This window comes from Puma concolor, chromosome B4 (genome assembly GCF_028749965.1).
Source record: "Puma concolor isolate L17-30 chromosome B4, mPumCon1.1.hap2, whole genome shotgun sequence".
In the NCBI taxonomy this organism is placed as follows: domain Eukaryota; kingdom Metazoa; phylum Chordata; class Mammalia; order Carnivora; family Felidae; genus Puma; species Puma concolor.
Genome location: NC_141673.1, coordinates 25,945,148 through 25,968,202, shown reverse-complemented (window position 1 = coordinate 25,968,202; position 23,055 = coordinate 25,945,148). Strand labels below are relative to the sequence as shown.

The following is a 23,055-nucleotide window of genomic DNA, read 5'->3' as shown; positions in this document are numbered from 1 at the left end:
TCTGCCTCAATGAATAAAATGACACAGAAGCAATGAGGGTGGAACCCTCATGGATGAGATTAGTATCTCCAGAAGAGGTTCCAGAGAGATCCTTAGCCCCTTCCATTATGTGAGGACACTGTGAGAAGTCAGCAATCTGCAACCCGTGGCAAGAAGTCACTAGAACTTGACCAGACTGGCACCCAGATCTCGGACTTTAAGCCTCCAAAACTGTGAGAAATATATGTTTGTTGTTTATAAGCCACCTGTTGTTGAAAGCCAACCTCTGTGCTCCAGAGCCAAAGCATAACACAAAGACATAGTATGGGGACACAGAGGAACGATAGTTTATTACCTTGCCAGGCAAAGGAGGCTGCAGCTGGCTAATGCCTTCAAAAGTGCACACCTGCCCTTTATTATAGGAAAATATAAGATCTGGGCGGTTTTGAGAGGAATCTGGTACATGCTGCCAGCCACATTTGTCATGTCTTTAAGGTGGTTTCATGACCAGTGCTAGTGCTGGCCATCCGAGTCTCGTTACTAAGTATACATTGAGGTCAGCGAGATGCCAATACAGATACTGGGTTCCTGGAACAAAGGATTCTACAGAAAAACAAGTGAAAGGGAGGAGGAGGCTTCAAGAATGAGGAAGAGAAAAGTTTGTTCAGTTTAAAGTCAAGCCTTGCCTGGGACGCCTGGGTTGCTTAGTCGGTTAAGCATCCAACTCTTGATTTGGGCCCAGGTCATGATCTCACAGTTCGTGAGTTCCGGTTCTGTGCTGAAAGTGGGGAGCCTGGTTGGGATTCTCTTTCCCTCTCTCTTTGTCCCTCCCTCACTCACACATGCTCTCTCGTTCATTCTCTTTCTCTCAAAATAAATAAACTTTAAAGTCAAGCCCTGCTAAAGTGTTAGCATGTCCATCTTAATTTCCATCCATCTTTACATCTATAGTGGTTTCACACCCAGTCTGGTATTTTGTTACAGTAGCCCAAACAGAGGAAGACAAGCTAGGTCACAAGACTGTCTGGCTTTCCATCTATCTCTCCTCTTTCTGTCTCTCTCATCACTTGTGCCAATTGCCACATGGAAATTATCTTTCATTTCTCACAAAGAGAGGAGCCCATGTCTATAGCTGAGTAGTTTTCTTAGCCCTTCCCCCCCCCCACATAAGTTTAAAGGTTCAAAAGGTCTCTTTTGTACTGTTCTGTATCTTTTAGTCCAAAATGATACAATTGTTACAACTTCTTACAATTTATTTTTTTTATTACATTTATTTATTTTTAAATGTTTATTTTTGAGAGGGGGTGAGAGAGTGGTGGACGAACACAGAGAGAGGGAGACAGAGAATCCCAAGCAAGCTCCATGCTGTCAGCACGGAGCCCCATGCGGGGCTGGAACTCATGAACCATGAGATCATGACCTGAGCAGGAACCGAGTCAGAAGCTCAACAGACTGAACCACCCAGGTTCCCCCATTTATTTTTTTTTTAATTTAAATTTTAGTTAACATACAGTGCAATATTGTTTTTAGGAGCAGAATTCAGTGATTCATCACTTACATACAACACCCAGTGCTTATCACAAGTACCCTCCTTAGTATCCATCACCCATCTAGCCCATCTCCCACCAATCTCCCTCCAATAACTCATAGTTTGTTCTCTATTATTAAGAGTCCCTTGTGGTTTGTTTCCCTCTTTCCTGTTTTCTCCCCCCCTTCCCATATGTTCATCTGTCGTTTCTTAAATTCCACATATGAATGTAATCATATGGTATTTGTCTTTCCCTGATTGACTTATTTTGCTTAGCATTATATATTCTACCTCCATCCGTGTCATTGCAAATGGCAAGATTTCATTCTTCTTGATGGCTGAGTAATATTCTATTGTATATATTTATCCATTCATCAGTTGATGGACATTTGGGCTCTCTCCATAGTTTGGCTATTATTGATAATGCTGATAAAAACATTGGGGTGCATGTACTCCTTCGAATCTGTATTTTTTTAATCCTTTGGGTTAATATCTAATAGTGCAATTGCTGTAGTTCTATTTTTAGTTTCTTCAGGAAACATCACACTGTTCTCCAGAGTGGCTGCACCAGTTTGCATTCCCACCAACAGTGCAAGAGGGTTCCCTTTTCTCTGCATCCTCACCAAAACCTGTTGTTTGTGTTGTTAATTTCAGCCCTTCTGACAGGTGTGAGGCGATATCACATTGTGGTTTTAATTTGTATTTCCCTGATGATGAGTGATGTTGAGCATCTTTTCATGTGTCTGTTAACTATCTGGATGTCTTCTTTGGGAAAGTGTCTATTCATGTCTTTTGCCCATTTCTTAACTGGACTATTTGTTTTCTGGATGTTGAGTTTGATAAGTTCTTTAAAGATTTTGGATATTCTTTATCAAATATGTCGCTTGCAAATATCTTCTCCCATTTTGTTGGTTGCCTTTCAGTTTTATTGTTTCCTTCACTATGCAGACGCTTTTTATCTTGATGAAGTTCCAATAGTTCCTGTTTGCTTTTGTTTCCCTTACCTCGGCAATGTGTCTAATAAGAAGTTCCTGAGGCCGAGGTCAAAGAGGTTGCTGCCCATGTTCTCCCCTAGGATTTTCATGGTTTCATGTCTCACATATAGGTCTTTCATTCATTTTGAATTTATTTTTGTGTATGGTGTTAGCAAGTGGTCCAGTTTTTTTTTTTTTAATTTTTTTTTAACGTTTATTTATTTTTGAGACAGAGAGAGACAGAGCATGAACGGGGGAGGATCAGAGAGAGGGAGACACAGAATCTGAAACAGGCTCCAGGCTCTGAGCTGTCAGCACAGAGCCCGACGCGGGGCTCGAACTCACGGACTGTGAGATCATGACCTGAGCCGAAGTCGGCCGCTTAACCGACTGAGCCACCCAGGCACCCCACAAGTGGTCCAGTTTCATTCTTCTGCATGTCGCTGTCCAGTTTTCCCAACACCATTTTGTTGAAGAGACTTTTTTCCATTGGATATTCTTTCCTTTTTGTCAAAAATGAGTTGACCATATAGTTGTGGGTCCATTTCTGGGGTTTCTATTCCATTCCATTGATCTATGTGTCTGCTTTTGTGACAGTACCATACTATCTTGATGACTACAGCTTTGTGATATAGCTTGAAATCTGAAATCATGATGCCTCTAGTTTTTTCTTTTTCAGTGTTGCTTTGGCTATTTGGGGTCTTTTGTGGTTCCATACAGATTTTAGGATTGTTTGTTCTAGCTCTGGTGGTATTTAGAAAGAGATTGCATTAATTGTGTAGATTGCTTTGGGTAGTATACACATTTTAACAATGCTTGTTCTTCCAATCCATGACCATGGAATGCTTTTCCATTTCTTTGTGCCCTCTTCAATTTCTATAGTTTTCAGAATATAGATCTTTTACCTCTTTAGTGGAGTTTATTCCTAGGTATCTTATTGTTTCTTATGTATCAATTTATGAACAACTCTATGAGACAAAGACCCATCAGGAAATCTTGTCAAGATGGGCTCTTCTCTACACTGGGCTTCTGAGGCTGCTGAGCTATATCCTTTCTCAAGAATGGTTGCAACATTTCTGGTTCTGCATGCTCTTCCAGATGTTTGCCACTCCTGCACAACAGCCACTATCAACCTCCAGATGTGTGTGATTCCAAAAATTCCAACCCCTGCCCTTTGAGCTGACCCAGCTGTGACTGTAATGGAGCAGAAAAGTGGTCCATGCCAAGCTCTGACCTCATTGTAGATTCCTAAGCATAACAAGTATTTTAAATCACTAAGTTTGAGTGGTTTGTTACAAAGCAAGAGAATTAAACACTATTAATACTTTGAAAGCCCCTTGTATGTTCCTCCTTTGTATCTTCTTCCTAATCCTCTAGAAGTAACTAGTATTCTAAATTAAGTACTAATAGGGGTGCCTGGGTGGCTCAGTAGGTTAAGCAGCTGGCTCTTGGTTTCAACTCGGGTCATGATTTCACAGTCCGTGAGTTGGAGCCTTGCAGCAGGGTCTGGGCTGACAGCCAAAACCTGCTTGGGATTCTCTCTATCTGCCCCTCCGGTGCTTGTGTTCTCTCTCACTCTCAAAATAAATAAGCTTAAAAAAACTAAGTACTAATAATCCCTCACTTTTTATTGATTTTTAAAAAAGTTTTATTTAAGTAATCTCTACACCCAACATTGAGCTTGAACTGAGGACCCTAAGATCAAGAGTCACACGCTCTTCCAACTGAGCCAGCCAGGTGCCCTTCCTTTGTTTTTTAAGTTAATTTCACTACATATATCAGTAACTCTCAACAATGTTATTGTATTTACCTGTTTTCAATAAACAGGTTAAGTCATACTTTTGGGCTTACTTTTTTGTACATGACTTTTGGGATTCATTGACACTGGTATTTTGTTCCTTTTTGTGCGTTACATAATAGGCCATTGGGTGTTTGCACTGCAATTTACTTATTCATTCTCCTGTCAATGGGTATTTGGACAGTTTTTCTTTTTTTTTTTTTGCTTTTACAGTGCAGACGTGAAGACTTTAGTATGCCTCCTGGCACATGTACAAGAGCTTCTGTAGGGTAAATAAGCAGATATGTGCACATACTTTACAATGTAATGTAAATTTACTTTCTGGAGATGGTTATTATCAACAGACACTCCCATCTTCAACACACATTGTGTTGCTTCACATACTCTGCATGTGGTAATTCAACTTCAAATTCTATCATTCCAGTGTTTCTGCCTCTTTAACAGACTTTTAATCTCTTATTTCCCCTTCCCAAGCAGATGCTGCAAATCCTAGAGCATTCTGGAGGATGTGTGGTGCACATCAGGCTGCTCCTCAGCTTTCTCTACTGTAGGCTAAGTCAGCCTTCTCAGGTTTGCTAAAATGATCACCACTAATGTGTTTTCCAGCTTTCAAATTTTTGTGGCTTTCATTTATTTCTCTCCCATTATTTTTGTCTTTATGAGATAATGCCTTGAACAAACTTTTGGCTGTTTTAATGATGTCTAAGGGAGTTAGAATTAAATGTATGTGTTGGAGGCATGATCTTCCACCATGGATTTTTAAAATTTGTTTTTCATTTCTAAATATTGTTTTGGCTTGCTTTTATAATTTACTTGGTCTTTTTTGCTATTCCCTTTTCTTGCTTACTTTTTGGTCCTATTTTTTTTTTTTTCCCTTAAAACGTATCATAATTATAATCTGGATGTGACAATTTTAGTATCTCATACTGTCTTTCAGGATCTATGTGTGTTGCTTATCTCTGACTTGTTCAAGTGGCTTGTTTCCTTGTGTTTGGTAATTTTGTCATCTCATATATGGGTGAGCTTAATTAGGGGTGAGGTTCTAAATTACAGGTCAGCAAACTATGCCCCAAGGGCCAAGTTTGGTCCATTACCTGCTTTTTAAGTGTTCTACTACACTACAGCCAGGCCCATTCATTTATGGACTGTCTATAGCTGCTTTTGCACAATAGAGTTGACTAGTTGCTAGACACAGGATGGCCCACAAAGTAAAACAAATATTTACTTCCTGGCCCTTCACAAAAAAGTGTTGGCACACTTCTGATTGTGTTGGCACTTCTGATCTAAATTATGGATATTTTGGGGGGGGGGGCCTGGGTGGCTCAGTTAAACGTCCATTGTTGGCTCAGGTCATGATCTCGTGGTTGGGGAGTTCATGCCCCCATGTTGGGCTCTGTGCTGAAAGCTCAGAGCCTGGAGCCTGCTTCAGATTCTGTCTCCCTCTCTCTCTGCCCCTCCCCCACTCACACTCTGTCTCTGAAGAATAAATGTTAAAAAAAAAATTACGGATACTTTTTCCAGAAAAGATGTGTATTTGCTTCTGCCAGAACAGGGAGTGGGGTAGGGGGTGAGGGGCAGAACTCAGGACCTGCACCAACTTTAGACTTCTTTGAAAATTCATGTCAGACTCATGAGCCCAGCAACAGATCAAAGGCCTTCATGGTACCTACTGATTCCACTATATTGCTAGAAGCAGCAATATGGTATCTTCTCTGACTATATTGTTCTGATATTAAGACAGTAAGGATCTTTTTCATTTAAAGCGTGGATCCTTTCAACCTAGAGACACATATCCCTTCGTGGACCTTTTCTTGTATTATCTAATAATTGCCTTACCTCAGGCCTTTGTTTTCTTTAACTCTTGTTATAAAATGTTAGGCCTCCTGATTTGATTCTCTAATTTTATTTTTTCTTACTTTATCTTTTGGTTATACTTTCAGGGGGAGTTTCTCAAAAACTTTATCTTCCAACCCTTCTAATGAATCACTTTGGCTATCATTTTTAATTTCCAGGGACAGTTACTTGCCCCAAATTTCCCTTTTCTTTAATGTTTATTCATATTTGAGAGAAAAGAGAGTGTGAGCGGGGGAGGGGCAGAGAGAGAGGACACAGACCAAATTTCCCTTTTCAAAGCATCCTGTTCTCATTTAATGGATACAACATCTTTCAAAATATTACCTCTGGAGGTGGATGTTTTTCTTTAAAAATTTTTTTTAATGTTTATTTTTGAGAGAGAGAGACAGAGCATGAGCAGGGGAGGGGCAGAGACAGAGGAAGACACAAATCTGAACCAGGTTCCAGGCTCTGAGCTGTCAGCATAGAACTCACAAACAGTGAGATCATGACCTGAGCTGAAGTCAGATGCTTAACCAACTGAGCCACCCAGGCGCCCCTGGAGGTGGATATTTTTCTGATCCCTGGATTATATTTGCCTCCCTTGGGACCTAAGAATGTCTGTTCTTTTAGGTACTGGAGATTCTCCTCAATTATCTAGTGATCCTGGTTCTAAGTTCATATTTAATAGTAGGCACTAAAGACCTGAATAGAAACCCTACGTATATGTATGTATGTCTGTATATATGTGTGTGTATATATGTTTATATATATACATATATATAATTTGGAAATTAGTTGGCTTCACTGAAGAGTGATAAAGTAGCAAAGAGGCTTTTCATCAAGGTACAACCAAAAGTGAGTACCTGGAGATCTTTTCTCTAAGGGCAATTAATTTCTCTGAAGAAAAAAAATCCTGGCAGAGAAGCCTATTCCAATGGCCAGCATTGTGGGAACATGATTAGGGAGCCCATATTCAGAATGCAGATTTTCACTTAATCTGTATTTTCAACCCTTAATATAACTAATCCAAGCTGTTATCCCTGGTACCCTGGAAATCCTCGGCTCTTCCAGTTCATTTCTAAAGAGAATTAACCTCTACCTCCTGCTCAAAAAGCTGGAAGGACAAAAGTGGTCACTTGACCTGAGGGTAGAAAAAGATAATTCAATAATTCTGTACACAGACCTGCAACCAATCTTTTCTTTCTTTTTTTTTTTTAAATGTCCCAAGCATCATCTCTGAATATGAACACCAGTTCTTCCAGATACCGAGCATCTTTTCTGGCTACTGGCATCTTTCTCAGTGAACTGCCTTTTGCAGGCACTCTGATTAGAGCTTCCTTGATTCCGGCTCTGCTAATAAGTCAGTTAGTCTCTCTCTACCTCCATTTTGTTTTCTAAGAATTTACTGAATTTGCTTTCCTTTGATTTCTTGTTTCCTGTTTCATTTCTCATTGTGTGGTTACACTTTACACATTGTGTTATTTTACTAAGACTTCAGGAGAGAAAATAAATTAATAGTTAATCTGCAGTTTTAGCTGAAAGTCTTCAAACTGAGTTGTAAATAATCCTAAAATACTGGATATGGAAATGTTTTCCATGCATTTCCCTTCCTAGAAGTACTTTAATAAATTCTGTTAGAGATTTCTTAACAGAACAAACAAATGGATGACCAAACACTCTGAAATCAAATAAATCGACATTTTTAATGGTCACATTTTAATAGAGTTTTAAAAATACTTCCAAATATAACTACAAATTTATTCAGGAAAAATACCTGAAAGAAAAATGTATCTTAATTAACCATTAGTATATTATTTTAAAGAATTATTTTCCTGAATCCTTGGCTTATTTCAATGGGTTTATAAAGATATAAACCTACTGATTTTTCCATTTGAATATTTTATACTAAATGTAGTTTTTCCCAGTTGATAATTATAAATAAAACTGTTGATAAAAATTACATTTACAATAGGGGAAAAATTTTCCCTTAATAAGTTGGTAAAGACTGAAAGTTGATACTTTTAAACTTCTGATTTACTATAAAGTAACAATTAGTAAAATCCACATCCTCCCCTAAATTCAGCTTTTCTTCTGTTGCAAAAATCTTTATAAAAATGTACTCTGAGTGCAATAAAATCTCCATATTTTTAAAAAATCAACAAATAGATAAACCAAAATTCATTATGACAATCAGAGCAAGGAAAGATTTAACAGTTAATCAGGTTTGCTGAGGAAAACATTACTGTGGAAGGCATCCAGGGAGTCTAAAATGGTTTTGTTGTGGCAACAAGGCTTCAGGTTGATGTGCATACTCTTGTTAAAATAGCTTTCCCTCCTTTAGGGTGAAATATCAAATATCAGTGCATATTCCTTTACATGTTAAAAAACGTAAATTTTTGAAAATTACCAATTTGCTTTAAAATAATTGTTTAACTCACCTTGAAAACACAGATTGGCTATGAGAAATCCATTATTTAACAAATTGGGTATTTCTAAGGCCCTAAAAGAAACTGGCTAAAACTCACGGAAGGGTCAGGAAGTTATAATGCAGGTCAGGAAAGAGGGAGAGAAGTCAAATGCCATTTGTGGAATGGAAAAGCAATAATTTTAATATCCATTTGGAAATACTGAAACATTTGGGGCTCAGTCTCTACTACTTTAAAACATAGCAGTAAACCAAAAATATTAAAACATGAACCCTACCTCATTCTCAAAAACAATTTTCTGCTACATACATAAATAAAAAGTGCTTGTAACTAATAATATACAACACTAAAAAAAGTCTTGAGACATAAATGGCCTATGTCTCATTGCCAGCAATGAGAGTGGTATATGCTAAAGGTTCCATAATATTTACAAAAGACAAAAAAATATATATATTCAGTTATTATTTCCTATGGTTCTAATGTTACCATTATGTCACTGAGAATAAAAGAATCTTCTTTTACGTGGTAATTAAAACAGATTATATATTAAGAGTAAAATGCAAGGAAATCCTCCTTAGGTATTTCTGACAATTAAGTGTTTGTACTAGTTCATAATGAAAAATATGAATAGAACACAATTCTGGAAAAAAAAAGACTAATTTATTTGTTTTATAAGATAAAATATAATAAGAGATCTTAGTGTAGATGCCAAGAAGTGACAGCTTAAGGTGTCCTCTTAACCAAGAATAAATTCATAATATTTCTTATTCACTTAAATAAGGCAGGAAAGGAAATTTTGATTCCTGATACCTGCCCAGTCACTTCAAAAATTCTTAAGAAGTTAAAATAAAAACACCTTGGTTTTTGGTTACTCTTTAAAGTCAAAATTTCCAGATACCCTGGAAGTAACTAGTTTAATTTGGTGTCATTTTGTGTTCCAGGAAAGAACAGTAAGTTTACACTGATATCTCAGATTTCAAATGCTGTGACCAATTATTTGTGAGTTATAATCTGCAGGTTCCATTTTTAAAATATGTGGGATGACACTGTCAATTCGTACATTGCCAATGAGGCCTTTGAAAAACAATTCTTCAGTGATAGTAGCATTCATCAATCGCAAAGCTGGTAATCTAAGTAGTAGTCTGGACAACCTGAAAAATAAAGGGGAAGGAAAAAACAAGGGGTAAATAAAAAAGAGATTTAGTAGAAAACTAGGAGCAATTTCTGCATGTACCTGGTTGAAGTCTAATTTAATAAAGATCTAATTTTCACCAGTTAAAATAAAAACTTAAATAAAATAAAAACTTAAATAACTTAAAATAAAATAAACTTAAAATAAATAACTTAAAATAAAACTTAAAATAAAAACTTATTCTCGGGGTGCCTGGGTGGCTCAATTGGTTAAGTGTCCGACTTTAGCTCAAGTCATGATCTCACGGTTTGTGAGTTCGAGCCCCGCGTCAGGCTCTGTGCTGACAACTTGAAGCCTGCTTTGAATTCTGTATCTCCCTCTCTCTTCCCCATCCCTGCTCATGCTCTGTCCTCTTTCTCAAAAATGAATAAACATTAAAACAAAACAAAACTTAAGTATTCTCAAGCCTCAGAATACATGACAATCATCTGGCTATAAGTGCAGTCTGACAGACTTCACTGGAAAGCCTTGCTCTTAACTGCTACACTGTGTTGCCTCCACTTGGTCATATGGACCATGGAACTAAGTTATTAAAACACAGATCACATTATACATTTAAGGATGGCTTAGAAACTTGGGGCACCTGGGTGGCTTGGTGGGTTAAGCATCCAACTCTTGATCTCGGCTCAGGTCGTGATCTCACAGTTCGTGGGATTGAGCCCCACATTGGGCTCTGTGCTGACAGTACAGAGCCTGCTTGGTATTCTCTCTGTCTCTCCCTCTTTCTCTGCCCCTCCCCTCCATGTGCATATTCTCTCTCTCTCAAAATAAATAAATAAACTTAAAAAAAAAAGTGGCTTAGAAACTCAGTTGAGGTTATAAGAACAACAATATTTTGTGTTATCAGGACACATGGGGCTCAATGGTAATCAAAAAGACAAATGGAAATGGTAAAGCAGGCAACAGTTACTACTGGGAAGAGCACAGAATATGGAATCAAGACCACTGGGTTCAAATCTTAATTCACCTGCTCCCCTACCTCTGTGAATGTGTGTTAGCCATCTCTCGGTGTTATGATGAAGATTAATGAAATGATCCCTGCCAGTTTCTATGCTATTGAGGATCTTAAAGGCAGGCCCATACCTTGCATGAAGGCATATTATAAGTTGAAAACTGCTGCTAATTTATTATTATTTTTAAGTCTATTTTTGAGAGAGAGCATATGCATGTAAGTGGGGGAGGGGCAGAGAGAGAGGGAGAGAGAGAGAATCCCAAGCAGGCTCTGTGCTGTCAGCACAGAGCCCCATGTGTGGCTTGATCTCCTGACTGTGAGATCATGACCTGAACTGAAATCAAGAGTCAGACACTTAACTGACCAAACCACCCAGGTGCTCTGATAATTTATTATTTTTAAATAAATCAGAATGTAAGAAACTGAGAAAGAGTTCCAGCGATCAGTCAAAGCACCTGGAACCTAATGGAAGAGAGGTCAGCAAAAACTATATGTCAAAGAGGAGGAACAATTTAATTTGTATAATGAGGTATAAAACAAGTTTTGAAACATTAAAAAACTGAAAGCAATCACAACAAAACCTACAACAACAACAAAAACCATTCCAAAAAGCTTGGGTATGTTTATCCCGCTCATAGTCTAAGGTCTTGTACCCAAACATTTGAGACCAACTGAAACCAGGATTAAGTCACCTTCCTGTAGCCAATACTCTCCTCCTCAAATTACTCAGTTCCTGTTTATTCCCAACAGCTGAGCTGCAGCAATAAAGCTGGTAGGAAGCAGGGTAGGAAAACCGGTTAGATAAACTAAAGCTGATTTTCAAGGTGGAACTGGCTTATAAATCCATTACACACTATCTATAAAATGTTATTTTATTTTTTAAAAATGTCTATTTTTGAGAGACAGAGCACAAGTGGAAGAGGGGCAGAGAGAGAGGGAGACACAGACTCCGAAGCAAGCTCCAGGCTCTGAGCTGTCAGTAGAGTCTGATGTGGGGCTTGAACCCTGGACCGCAAGATCATGACCCGAGCTGAAGTTGGACACTTAACCAACTAAGCCACCCAGGCACCCCTGTAAAAAATTATTTTATGCAAAACATTCTTTTATTAGTTTGAAGCATGTAAAATTAAGACTAATATTAGTAAACACATTTATATAGCCCTTACTATAAATATATATACTATATATTATATTAAAAGATGTATACTATATATGTAACATACTATGTAGTAGGCACTGTCCTAGGCTATTTACATATATGAACTGATTCAACCACTATACCAATTGTAAAATGTGGGTACTGTCTACATTTAATAGAGAAACTGAAACACAAGTTGAATAACTTGCCCAAGGTCACACAGCTAGGGTCAAGAGTCAAACCCTGCCTGGTATTCTGGCTCTGAAAGCCATGTGCTTCACTACTGCTCTCCAAGATTGTTTCCTCTTCAAAAACGGAGTTGGATCTTCCAAAAATTTTTTTCAAAGGACGTTATCAAGAAATACCTTGGTAGAAATATCATAAACCAAATTTCTAAATTACCTATAAAATAGTCGAACGGTGTTTTTATTCATTCATTCCTATTTTTTCCCTTTTACTAATAAAATCCCTTATTTCAGTTGAAGAAAACAGAGTTTGGGCACTAGAGTTATACAACCTGGGTTCACAGACAGGCCCTGCCATTTATGTGTAACCTTGAGTAAGTTATTTAACCTCTCTCTTCAGTTTTCTTATAGCATTGTAAGAATTGTGTGAAATACTACCTGTTAATCACTCACAACAATGCACTATTGCTTTTAAAAGCATTAGCTATTTCAAAGGTCCATGGTGACCAAAACACTGAATTACTCTTGGGATGGAAAAAAAAAAATAACAGATTCACAAAAAATTTTAGGATGTATTTAATTAACTAATTTAACTTGTAGATACCTGTAGGTGTCATCTGGGTATGTTTTGGTTATATAATCTTGGAATTCCACATATGCCTTTTCCTGAAATTTCTCAATTTGTTCCATGTTTTCTAGGCCTGGATGATCTGAAACATCGAAGAATATATTGTTACCCTACTTTTAAATGCTCATTTAGTAAGGTACAGAGCGGGGCACCTGGGTGGCTCAGTCAGTTAAGTGTCTGACTCCTGGTTTTGGCTCAGGTCATGTTCTCAAGGTTTGTGAGTGTGAGCCCTACATCAGGCTCTGTGCTGACAGTGTGTAGAACCTGCTTAGGATTCTCTCTCTGCCCCTCCCGCATGTGCTCTCTCTCTCAAAATAAATTAAAAAAAAAAATATTGAGAATATTTAATAAAATAAAATTACATTGTATCAAATCTGTGTTCTCTCAAACTTAAGGAAAATGAAGGTGGCAAATTGGTTGTGATTAAAATGTAGATATATATTATTAACTTACGTGAAACATTATAAGAAACGGTTTAAAAAAAAAAAAAAGCTTTAATCATCTTATTGGAATCACTGAGTGTAAAAAGCAGGTTTTCTCAGATAATTTTATTATGATGCACAGGAACAGAAATACATACCAAAATAAAAAACAGAGTCTAAAAGAACAGTCACTTTTCCTTATTCAGAAATTGATCATTGAACTTACTGTCATTTTACCATATGTGAAAGCTACAAACTGTCAGGAAAACAGGAGACATTTTTCTACCTGTTGGTAACTCTAATCAGATGTTTAGAAGTTTAACCCATTAACAAAACAATACTCATCTTTCATTTGCCTATTAGCGATGCCTAGCAAAATATGCCAAAGAATTCAAATGCTGATGTGACCATAACTATGTCATTTCGATGATTTCTTCAACTTTCTCATACTTAGATAAATGTCTAACATCCATAAAATTCACTGATTTAAAGTGTATAATTCAATAGTTTTTAGTATATTCACAGTTAGGCAACCATCATCCCAAAACATTTAGAACACTTTAGATTTTTGTTACCCCAAAAGAAACTCTGTGCCTGTTAGTAGTCACTTTCCATGCTCCTCGCTCCTTAGTCCCTGGTAACCACCAATCTATTTTATGTCTCTACAGACTTGCTTATTCTAGACATTTCATAGAAATGGAATCATATAAAATGTGATCTTTTGTAACTGGCCTCTTTCACTTAGGATACTGTTTTCAACCATGGTGTAGCAGGTATCAGAATTTCATTCCTTTTAATGGTGCAATGATATTCTGCTGTATGTGGATATGTAGATGTTACATTTTGTTTATTCATTTGTTGATGGACACTTGGGCTGTTTCCACTTTAACTGCATCATTTTACATTCCCATCAGCAATGTATGAGGGTTCCCATTTCCCCATACCCCCAGCCACTGTATGGTAAATAAGAAGTAAATGTTTATGTAGTACCTGGACTGAAGAGTACTATTGCCTTCAGGTAGGCATATTCATATCCATCAATGCAGAGTTTAACCATGCTGTTGCAGAACTCCTGTAGTTTAAAGATGTGCTCCATCAATAATTTTCTTCTTTCTGTTGACATTTTATCTTTAATTAAAAACAAACAGACAAAAGCTTCTAGTTTTTGGCTAAAATGTATATCTATTTTTACCCAAGACATTTCCTTCTCAATAATTTCCAGTTTTGAATACAGCCAATCTATAAATGTTTAAAATTCTGTATCACTGCAAAGATGAAACTAATTAATGATCTTCAGATAGTGCTCATTCAAGAAAAAAACAAGCTGCTAGTAAACAAAACAAAAACCTCAACAAATTTAGTGTTTCCTTTCAAGATACATCTTTGAGAAGATAAGCTGTAAAGATAACCTCCTGAAAAACTGGCCTACAAGACTCAGATCTTGATAACAAGATTTAATTTAAGCTTAGAGTTTTTAAAAGTTACCAACACTACTAAAGTAGAAACAAATACTTAGCAAAAAACACTACCAAGACCAAAAGAAAAGTTGAATAGTTTTATAAGAACTTTTAAAATTTATAGTGTTTAAAACACATCTGATTAGTCAACCATAGCTTTAGTGAAAGTAGGCTGTGTATAACTCATTACAAATTCATGAGAAATGAATCAAGACCAGGAGTCCATAAGTAAGATAGGAATGTAGTGCTACCTTCTAGCAGGATCTACTGTTGATGACATTAAGGTGATTTTTCTGCCCTCAAACAGGAAATGGAAGATGACTTAAAAATAATGTATGGGAATGCAAGCTGCTGCAGCCACTCTGGAAAAGAGTATGGAGGTTCCTCAAAAAACTAAAAATAGAACTACCCTACGACCCAGCAATTGCACTACTAGGCATTTATCCATGGGATACAGGTGTGCTGTTTTGAAGGGACACATGCACCCCCATGTTTATAGCAGAACTATCAACAACAGCCAAAGTAGGGAAAGAGCCCAAATGTCCATCGATGGATGAATGGATAAAGAAAATGTGGCATATATATATACAATGGAGTATTACTCAGCAATCAAAAAGAATGAAATCTTGCCATTTGCAACTATGTGGATGGAACTGGAGGGTATTATGCTAAGTGAAATTAGTCAGGGAAAGACAAAAACCATATGACTTCACTCATATGAGGACTTTAAGAGACAAAACAGATGAACATAAGGGAGGGGAAACAAAAATAATATAAAAACAGGGAGGGGGACAAAACAGAAGAGACTCATAAATATGGAGAACAAACTGAGGGTTACTGGAGGGATTGTGGGAGGGGGGATGGGCTAAATAGGTAAGGGGCACTAAGGAATCTACTCCTGAAATCATTGTTGCACTATATGCTAATTTGGATGTAAATTTTAAAAACTAAAAAATAAAAATTAAAAAAAAAAAGTACACACACACAAAAGAGTTGGCACTCAAAAAAAATAACTAAATAAAAATAATGTAAAACATGCTAAGGAAATATCACATGACTCCCAATTTGTAAATTATTCCTGAATTCGAAAAGCAGTTCCTCCCATTTGAGGATGGGGCATGCTGGTGGTTAGTCACAAGCCAACCTGAAGTTAAACATTTGTAAATCAATGACTGCCTATCTCCTCAAATAAATGAAAGCTGTAATCATCTTGGCATCAAGAAAAGGAAAGAGAGTCAAGATTGTTCTGGGACTGTTTAAGTGAGAGAATATATCCCAATGAATAATTTTGTTGTGCTGATTTGAAAATATTTTTGGGTGATTAATGGATGAATTTATCAAAATGTAGAAATTATCTCAAGCAAAAAGGGGGCTGGTACCTAAAACATTAATCAGATATTTAACTTCTACTTTATAAAACTGATGCTCTCCCCTCCTCTTATCTCCTAGAAAAGGAAATAAATAAAATGCTCCTTACCTTGAAGGCTACCGTGAAGACAATTGACAAACGTTGCTAATATAGTTGCCACGTTCATCACTTGCCAGCACTGGGCAAGACCAAGAGTAAAAAGTTCATTCCAATACGCTTTCACCAAAGATATGCTATTTTCTTGCCTATTAAAACAAACACAACACATATCAGATATTAATATGTATTTTATAAACTTTACAACTGATTCATCTATTTAAAAATAAAATATTACTTAACTAAAATTATTCTAGAAGGACCAATTGGGCATGGACCTGGTCAATTCTGTCTTATATAATGAATAGCAACTGATGAGGAAGGCTTATAAATTTAAATATTAGCTAGCTTACTAATTAATCAGCCAGTTTATAAGAACAGTTGTAGGTAGTATTGCAAACTAAAAGTTAGGGCTTTAATCCCACATTTCATGGAAACAGATGGAATATAGATTATTTTTAAAAATATTAAAAGCAAAAGCATACATTTAAAAACTCTCCCAAGTTTTCTTTCGGTTTAAATTCAGGTAAGTGCTTTTTTTATGTAAGGGTAACTAGAATGATTTGATGATAGGTAAGCAACCAACTTCCTGGGAGAAATGGTTTGTTCTGTATGTTTCAGATAGGATATTAGTATTCCTATAAATGAGATACCTAGGGGTGCCTGCTCATGCTCTGTCTCTCTATTTAACAAAAATAAATAAATGTTAAAAAATTTTTTATTTTTAATTTAGTTTTATTTACTTAAAAACAAAATTTTTTTAGTATTTATTTATTTGTGAGAGAGAGACAGAGTGTGAGTGGGGGAGGAGCAGAGAGAGAGAGGGAGACGAAGAATCCGAAAGCAGGCTCCAGGCTCTGAACTGTCAGCACAGAGCCCGACGTGGGGCTCAAAGTCACAAACCACAAGATCATAACCTGAGCCAAAGTTGGACGCTTACTGACTGAGCCACCCAGGTGCCCCCCAACTGCAACTTTTTTTTAAAATGAGATAACGAGGATTTTACTAAGAATAATGAAAATAAGGTCCTTTCCTGAACTTCTGAATAAGAAATTTCAAGAGCATGAGAGAGTAGAAAAAAATATTGGAATAGAAGTCAACCAAGGTTTTTAAACCTACATCATCCACTGATTATCCATTTGAAATCTGGCTAATAAGATTCTCAGGTCTCAGCTGCTTAATTATATAAAATGAAGAGACACTGTATGTCCTATATACCCTGCTCAGTTACTACAAGATGCAAACTTAAGAGTTAGGTGAGTAGGGCATAAAATAAAGTATATGCCAGGTAGTATTCAAGGCACTGGAAAAATAGCAATACATAGGATGGATTAAGTCTGCCTCCACGAAAAAGATAAACATAGTAAAGAAATATTATTTCACATATTTTATATAAATATTATACACACATGCATATAGTTATACACACATTAAGTTAGTTTCAGGTAATAAAAATTCTCCATTACTATAATAGGATGATGCATCAAAAAATGGGGAGTGTTCAGATAAGGTGGCTAGAGAAGGTCTGTCTGAAGGGCTGACATGTGAGTAGAGAAAGCTGGGAAAGAACTTAAAAAACAAAAACATGTAGGGCAGTGCCAATTTGTTTTGCAAATCAAAATTTATCTGAAAGTGAAGTTTAAATAAAAAGAAAATCAGTATTTTCAAATGTCCATATAAAAAATGATGTAAAATTTCAATCTTAAAATCGAACAAAATAAAAGAGAACAAAATACTATTTTCATGTATCAGAAAACAAGGATAAAAATCCAGAATTGAGGAGGGTGTGAGAAAATAAGAATTCATTCTCACACAAGCACTGCTGATGTATTAACTGGCTCAACATCTTTTTGGGGGACAATTTAATAGTACCTATCTTTCAAAAAAATAGAACCTATTCTTCTATAGGTTCAGCAACCTCTTCGACTCAGCAACTCCTTTTGTAAGAACATATTTTACAGAACTACTCGAAGTAGGCAAAAGTATACATACAATGCAACAATGCTTATTGTAGCAGTGGATAGAATAACAAAGAAAACTAGCAAGAACCTAAATGTCTACTAATAAGGAATAAGTACGTAAATAATAAATCCTGTAAAAGGGAATACTAGGCAACCACTAAGAATAAATTTACATGTGTTGACATAGGAAGAAATCCATCATCTAAGTGTAAAAAGAAAGGCAAAGAATATGATATGTAAGTACGTATATGATTATTATTTCCGCACGGAAAAGATGCGGTAGGATGCCAAACTGTTAATATTGGGGTTAGTTATCTCTGGAGAATGAAATTTTACTTTATGTTTCTATATTCCAGTATTTATTTTTTTGTTCATTTATTGATTTTGAGAGAGGGAGAGAATCCCAACCTGACATGAGGCTTGATCTTGATCCCATGAACCATGACATTATGACCTGAGCTGAAATCAAGATTCTGATGCTTAACCAACAGAGCTACCCAGGCACCCCCTCAAGTTTTATCTTTATTTATTTTTTAAATATTTATTTTGTGAGAGAGTGCATGTGGGGGAGGGGCAGAAAGACAGGGAGAGAATCCCAAGCAGGCTCTGTGCTCTCAGCAGAGCCCAATAGGGGGGTTGATCCCACATGCCATGTGGAGTTGGGTGCTTAACTGACTGAGTCACCAAGTGTGCCTGACTCTGAAGATTCCAAGAGGAACAGTTAACCAAAGTAATTAGTGGACACAAGAAAGGAAAATGAATACAGCCAACAGACCAAAAAAAAAAAAAAAAAAAAATCAAAGCTCTTACTGGCCTGTGCTACACCTAGTACTAAGAAAGTACTTTGACATTGTCGTAGGAGATTCAGAGAAAAGGTTAAGGAGTAACTTTGTAGAGGGTGAGGAATAACAAAATTGTTTTGAATACCTTAAGGGAAAAATGATGAAAAGTGGCAATTGAGAAATAAGCCACATTATTTTGTTTCCAAAGGAAAAGTAAAAGAGCTAAATATGGAGATTAATTCTGCAAAGATATCTATATTTACATCTTCATCCAAAACAAAACCCAAAATATCCTTGTATAATAGTTAGCCATGCTTTTCAAATACGTTTTCAGAAAGTTCATTAGGAAAGGAAAACAGCAAGTCCTCTTTAAAAGGAAGGTTCCTGAAAGAACGATGGAAAATGAGCACTGATAATCTACTTTGCAGCAGTACTGCAAAGTACTGGGTCAGGTAATTTACATTCATCACTCTCAGCTAAGTAGCCTATCCAGCAAGAAAGCATTTCTGCTTCTAATTTACAGATGTAGAAATGGAGCTGTTAATTAAGTAGCAAAGCTAGCAGATAAATAAATCCAGCATTTGAACCCAGGTGTTCAAAGTCTATGTTTTTGTGTAATTCACAACAAATTTTAGCAAGTAAGATGCTAAAGTGCAATTTCACAGTAGACTCCCCATTTATAGCTAATATTTTGTGATGGTAAGGGCATGTTTGCTGTCAACTTTCTTCAGTTAAAAACAAATGATTATTATAATCACATAATAGTACCTATTTTCAAAACTTCTTTCTTTTGAAAAGCAAAAGGAGCTGGACAGAAGTAATTAATGTATCAGGTACACCGAAAGCAATGCCTGTGTTGATAAATAAAAACACTAGGTTGCATAACAGTAAGTGGGTCAACTTCTTTTACAAATAGGTAGAGGTACTTGTCTCTAACTATTGTATTATACTGTTAAGTTCATTAAAATATGTACATAGTACTCATAATTAGAGATCAGATCATCGTTTACACTATTTATTTTGATAAAGTAACAGGACTTTGGAAGTCACTTATGCCCGGGGCTAACATAACCATTTGTCTTCTTCACAAATAAACCCAAGGCATTGTACTTTACCTAGCAGCATTTGTTTGAAAGGAAGGCATGGTCCTTAGAGAAAAGTAGTCAGTGATAGGGCAATAGAGCTGGTTTTAAACCCCCAGCCATAGTAAACATTACTTTGTTTCAGTGGGATTTAAAAAGATTCAACTTTAAGGCTCAGCATTTAATGGAAGGTTTCTTGAGTTATTCAGCAAATAAAATCTCCTATAGCAAATAGTGATGGTTTAGAACTTTTGGTTATGTGACAAGAATCTAGGTAGACGGGACTGCTGACAAATCTTGCCAAGCGCCCATAACTGAACCTACTACTGTGTAGTCATCTAAATTATGCAGACAGAAGTGAAAAACAACTGAATTCCTGTAAGTTCTGAGACTTCAAATCTTGTAACAGAAAAGTAATATCCTTGTAAAGCATAAAGTACTATAAAATACAAACAGAATTAACCACCTACTGTTTAAGATTCTTGAAACTACTGTTCCCTTCCATTCAAGTAAGTTATCAACACAAACTCAACTTTTAGAAAATGATTAATGTTGCTTATCTGTTTCTGTCTGTATAATTAGGGCTTTGTTTCCAAATTTTGTGTCTATAAATAAAAATGCAACGAATGTCAGTTTCTAGGAGATTCAGAGTAGCGTTTATTACCACACAACAGGATTTTCCACCATTAGTACCTAGCCTTCTTCCATCTGATTAAATCAAATTACAAATTATCTAGATGTGTATAGTTAAGAGTTTCTGTAGCAATTAATGGCCTCAAATACTATACCAATGGTTAATTCTAATTGCAAGGAATCCTGTGGCTGTTACATTGAAACCAATTTTCAGTACAGGTCACAGGGAAATGTGGCTGCCAATATAAAATTGTATTATGATTGGAAATCTCAGGCTTTATTTTTGGTTTCTTTAACATTTGGAGAATGTTTCCATAGGATAATCAAACTTAATTTAACAGAAGTACTTAAGATCAACAGTGTTATAAGATCAATGGTGTTATGTGTAAATTTATATATTTTAATTTTTTGTTAAAAAAGACTGAAGTAATTCTGAAAACTCTGTTATTTTGAGAGAAAGGGCTAACAATAGTTTTAAAGGTTAACCATTTAAATCCGGCTTTCAATCTATGTAATTGTATTAGTTAAGTACTGTGATTTAACTTATGGTATATCCAACACTAAATTATAAACCAAATTATGGTGGGGTTTCTATGTATGCTTTTTTTTTTTTAAATCTTTATTTATTTTTGAGAGAGAGCTTGTGAGCAGGGGAGGAGCAGAGAGAGAGAGGGAGACACAGAATTGGAAGCAGGCTCCAGGCTCCAAGCTGTCAGCACAGAGCCCGACGCGGGGCTCAAACTCATGAGATGTGAGATCATGACCTGAGCTGAAGTTGAACGCCCAAACGACTGAGCCACCCAGGTGCCCCTCTATGTATGTTTTTTAAAGTCATGACTGAGATATGCTTCTTAGTTATATTAAAAAATATTCTTTAAGAATTAAGGATGGGAAGTCATTGCTCCTATTTGGCAAATGGGAGAACAGATGTATAGGATATGAAAGTGTATTGTTCACGAAATCATATTGGTGAGTAAGGTCCTGTGACTAGAAAAACACTTTTTTAACTATGAGCTTATTTTTCCATGGTCTCTTTGTCTCTTCATACTAGTTACTTTAAAGCAATCTAAATAAGCCTGGCAAATTTTAGGTAATATTGATGGAATACAGATTATTGATATGTTCCTCAGTGGTAGGTACTTCTAAATTATCAGAGTGGTACTATGGGGTTTACATTTTCTTCCCCTTCCCCACTTTTTGTAACCACAGTTGAAAAACAACTTTTTTCTACTTTTAAACATATACACTGTGTGCAAGTTTCAGCTCCTTATTAACATGCCTGAGATGAACACTAAACAGGGGGTGGGAGGGAAACAACAGCCCAAGACATACCTACAGCCTCACAATCTTCAGGTCAAAGATGGCCTATTTCAAATGCTGGCCATGATTTATCAGCTCCACTGCACACATTTCATTTGAATTATTAACTCAAATTATGAAACATGGATACCGTTCCTACATAAAAAATAATATAATACTAATTGCCATAATTTGTCATATAAATAACAAAACTTTAAGTTATAATGTTATATCATTTTCTTTCTTTAATGCAAATCCATCCAATAAAAAAGTTCTTGCTTAGTGTATATTTGTGCTATAAAACCACATTTATACTCAAGGACTTTAAAACACTTACCCTAGAGCCTGGAAGGAAGGAATCGAAAGTGCCCAATGCATTGATAAGAACAGCAGTCTGGAAGCAGACTCCCCAATGTAGTGCACATTCAGGTACTCAGGCATAGGAGAAGGCATGGTGAGCTAGCGTGAACAGGGACTGAGGTAAATGATCTTACGACAGTTCTAAATTATAATTTCTTTGAAAAATATAAACATATCACGTAAGTTTGATATAGTCACCAAAGGCAAATCTTGAAATAATCCAAGTCACTGAATTTTACAGCTAAAAACAGGATTTAGAATGAGTAGATCATAGCTGCTAACAAAGCAATATTTAGACAAGCAGAATCCTACTTAATATCAATCGTGATATTCTTCGGTTGTGTTTTTATTAAAAAAAAAATTATGTTTATTTTTAAAAAAAAATTTTTTTTTTTCAACGTTTATTTATTTTTGGGACAGAGAGAGACAGAGCATGAACGGGGGAGGAGCAGAGAGAGAGGGAGACACAGAATCGGAAACAGGCTCCAGGCTCTGAGCCATCAGCCCAGAGCCTGATGCGGGGCTCGAACTCACGGACCGCGAGATCGTGACCTGGCTGAAGTCGGACGCTTAACCGACTGCGCCACCCAGGCGCCCCTTTAATGTTTATTTTTGAGAGAGAGGGACAGAGTGTGAGCAGGGGAGGGGCAGAGAGAGGGAGACACAGAATCCCAAGCAGGCTTCAGGCTCTGAGCTATCAGCACAGAGCCTGACATCCTGACGTGGAGCTCGAACTCATGAACCGCAAGATCATGACCTGAGCAGAAGTCGGACGCTTAACTGACTAAGCCACCCAGGCGCCCTTCTGGTTGCGTTTTTAAAAGTTACTTTCTGTCTTGGTCTAACAATGTGCTTTTTTTTTTTTTCTCTTCCTTTATTAATAATGATATACCACAAATTCAGTTGAATGAGCAATCTTGTATGTTAAATATTCCTTTCATTCAGGCTGTGGGGAATA

General features: G+C 36.5%; 1 protein-coding gene across 1 annotated transcript in view; it reads right to left on the bottom strand.

The window, feature by feature from the left end:
• Positions 1-7,799: 7,799 nt before the first annotated feature.
• Positions 7,800-23,055, bottom strand: part of NR2C1 (nuclear receptor subfamily 2 group C member 1) — a 47,603-nt gene continuing 32,347 nt past the window's right edge. Inside the window, exons 10-14 of the mRNA XM_025926678.2 lie at positions 22,075-22,196; positions 15,993-16,129; positions 14,049-14,186; positions 12,613-12,718; positions 7,800-9,692 (exon numbers count right to left, since the gene is read on the bottom strand). Of these exons, the coding sequence (XP_025782463.1) occupies positions 9,518-9,692; positions 12,613-12,718; positions 14,049-14,186; positions 15,993-16,129; positions 22,075-22,196 (678 nt within the window). The 3' untranslated portion in view covers positions 7,800-9,517. The remainder of the gene's footprint in view (positions 9,693-12,612; positions 12,719-14,048; positions 14,187-15,992; positions 16,130-22,074; positions 22,197-23,055) is intronic.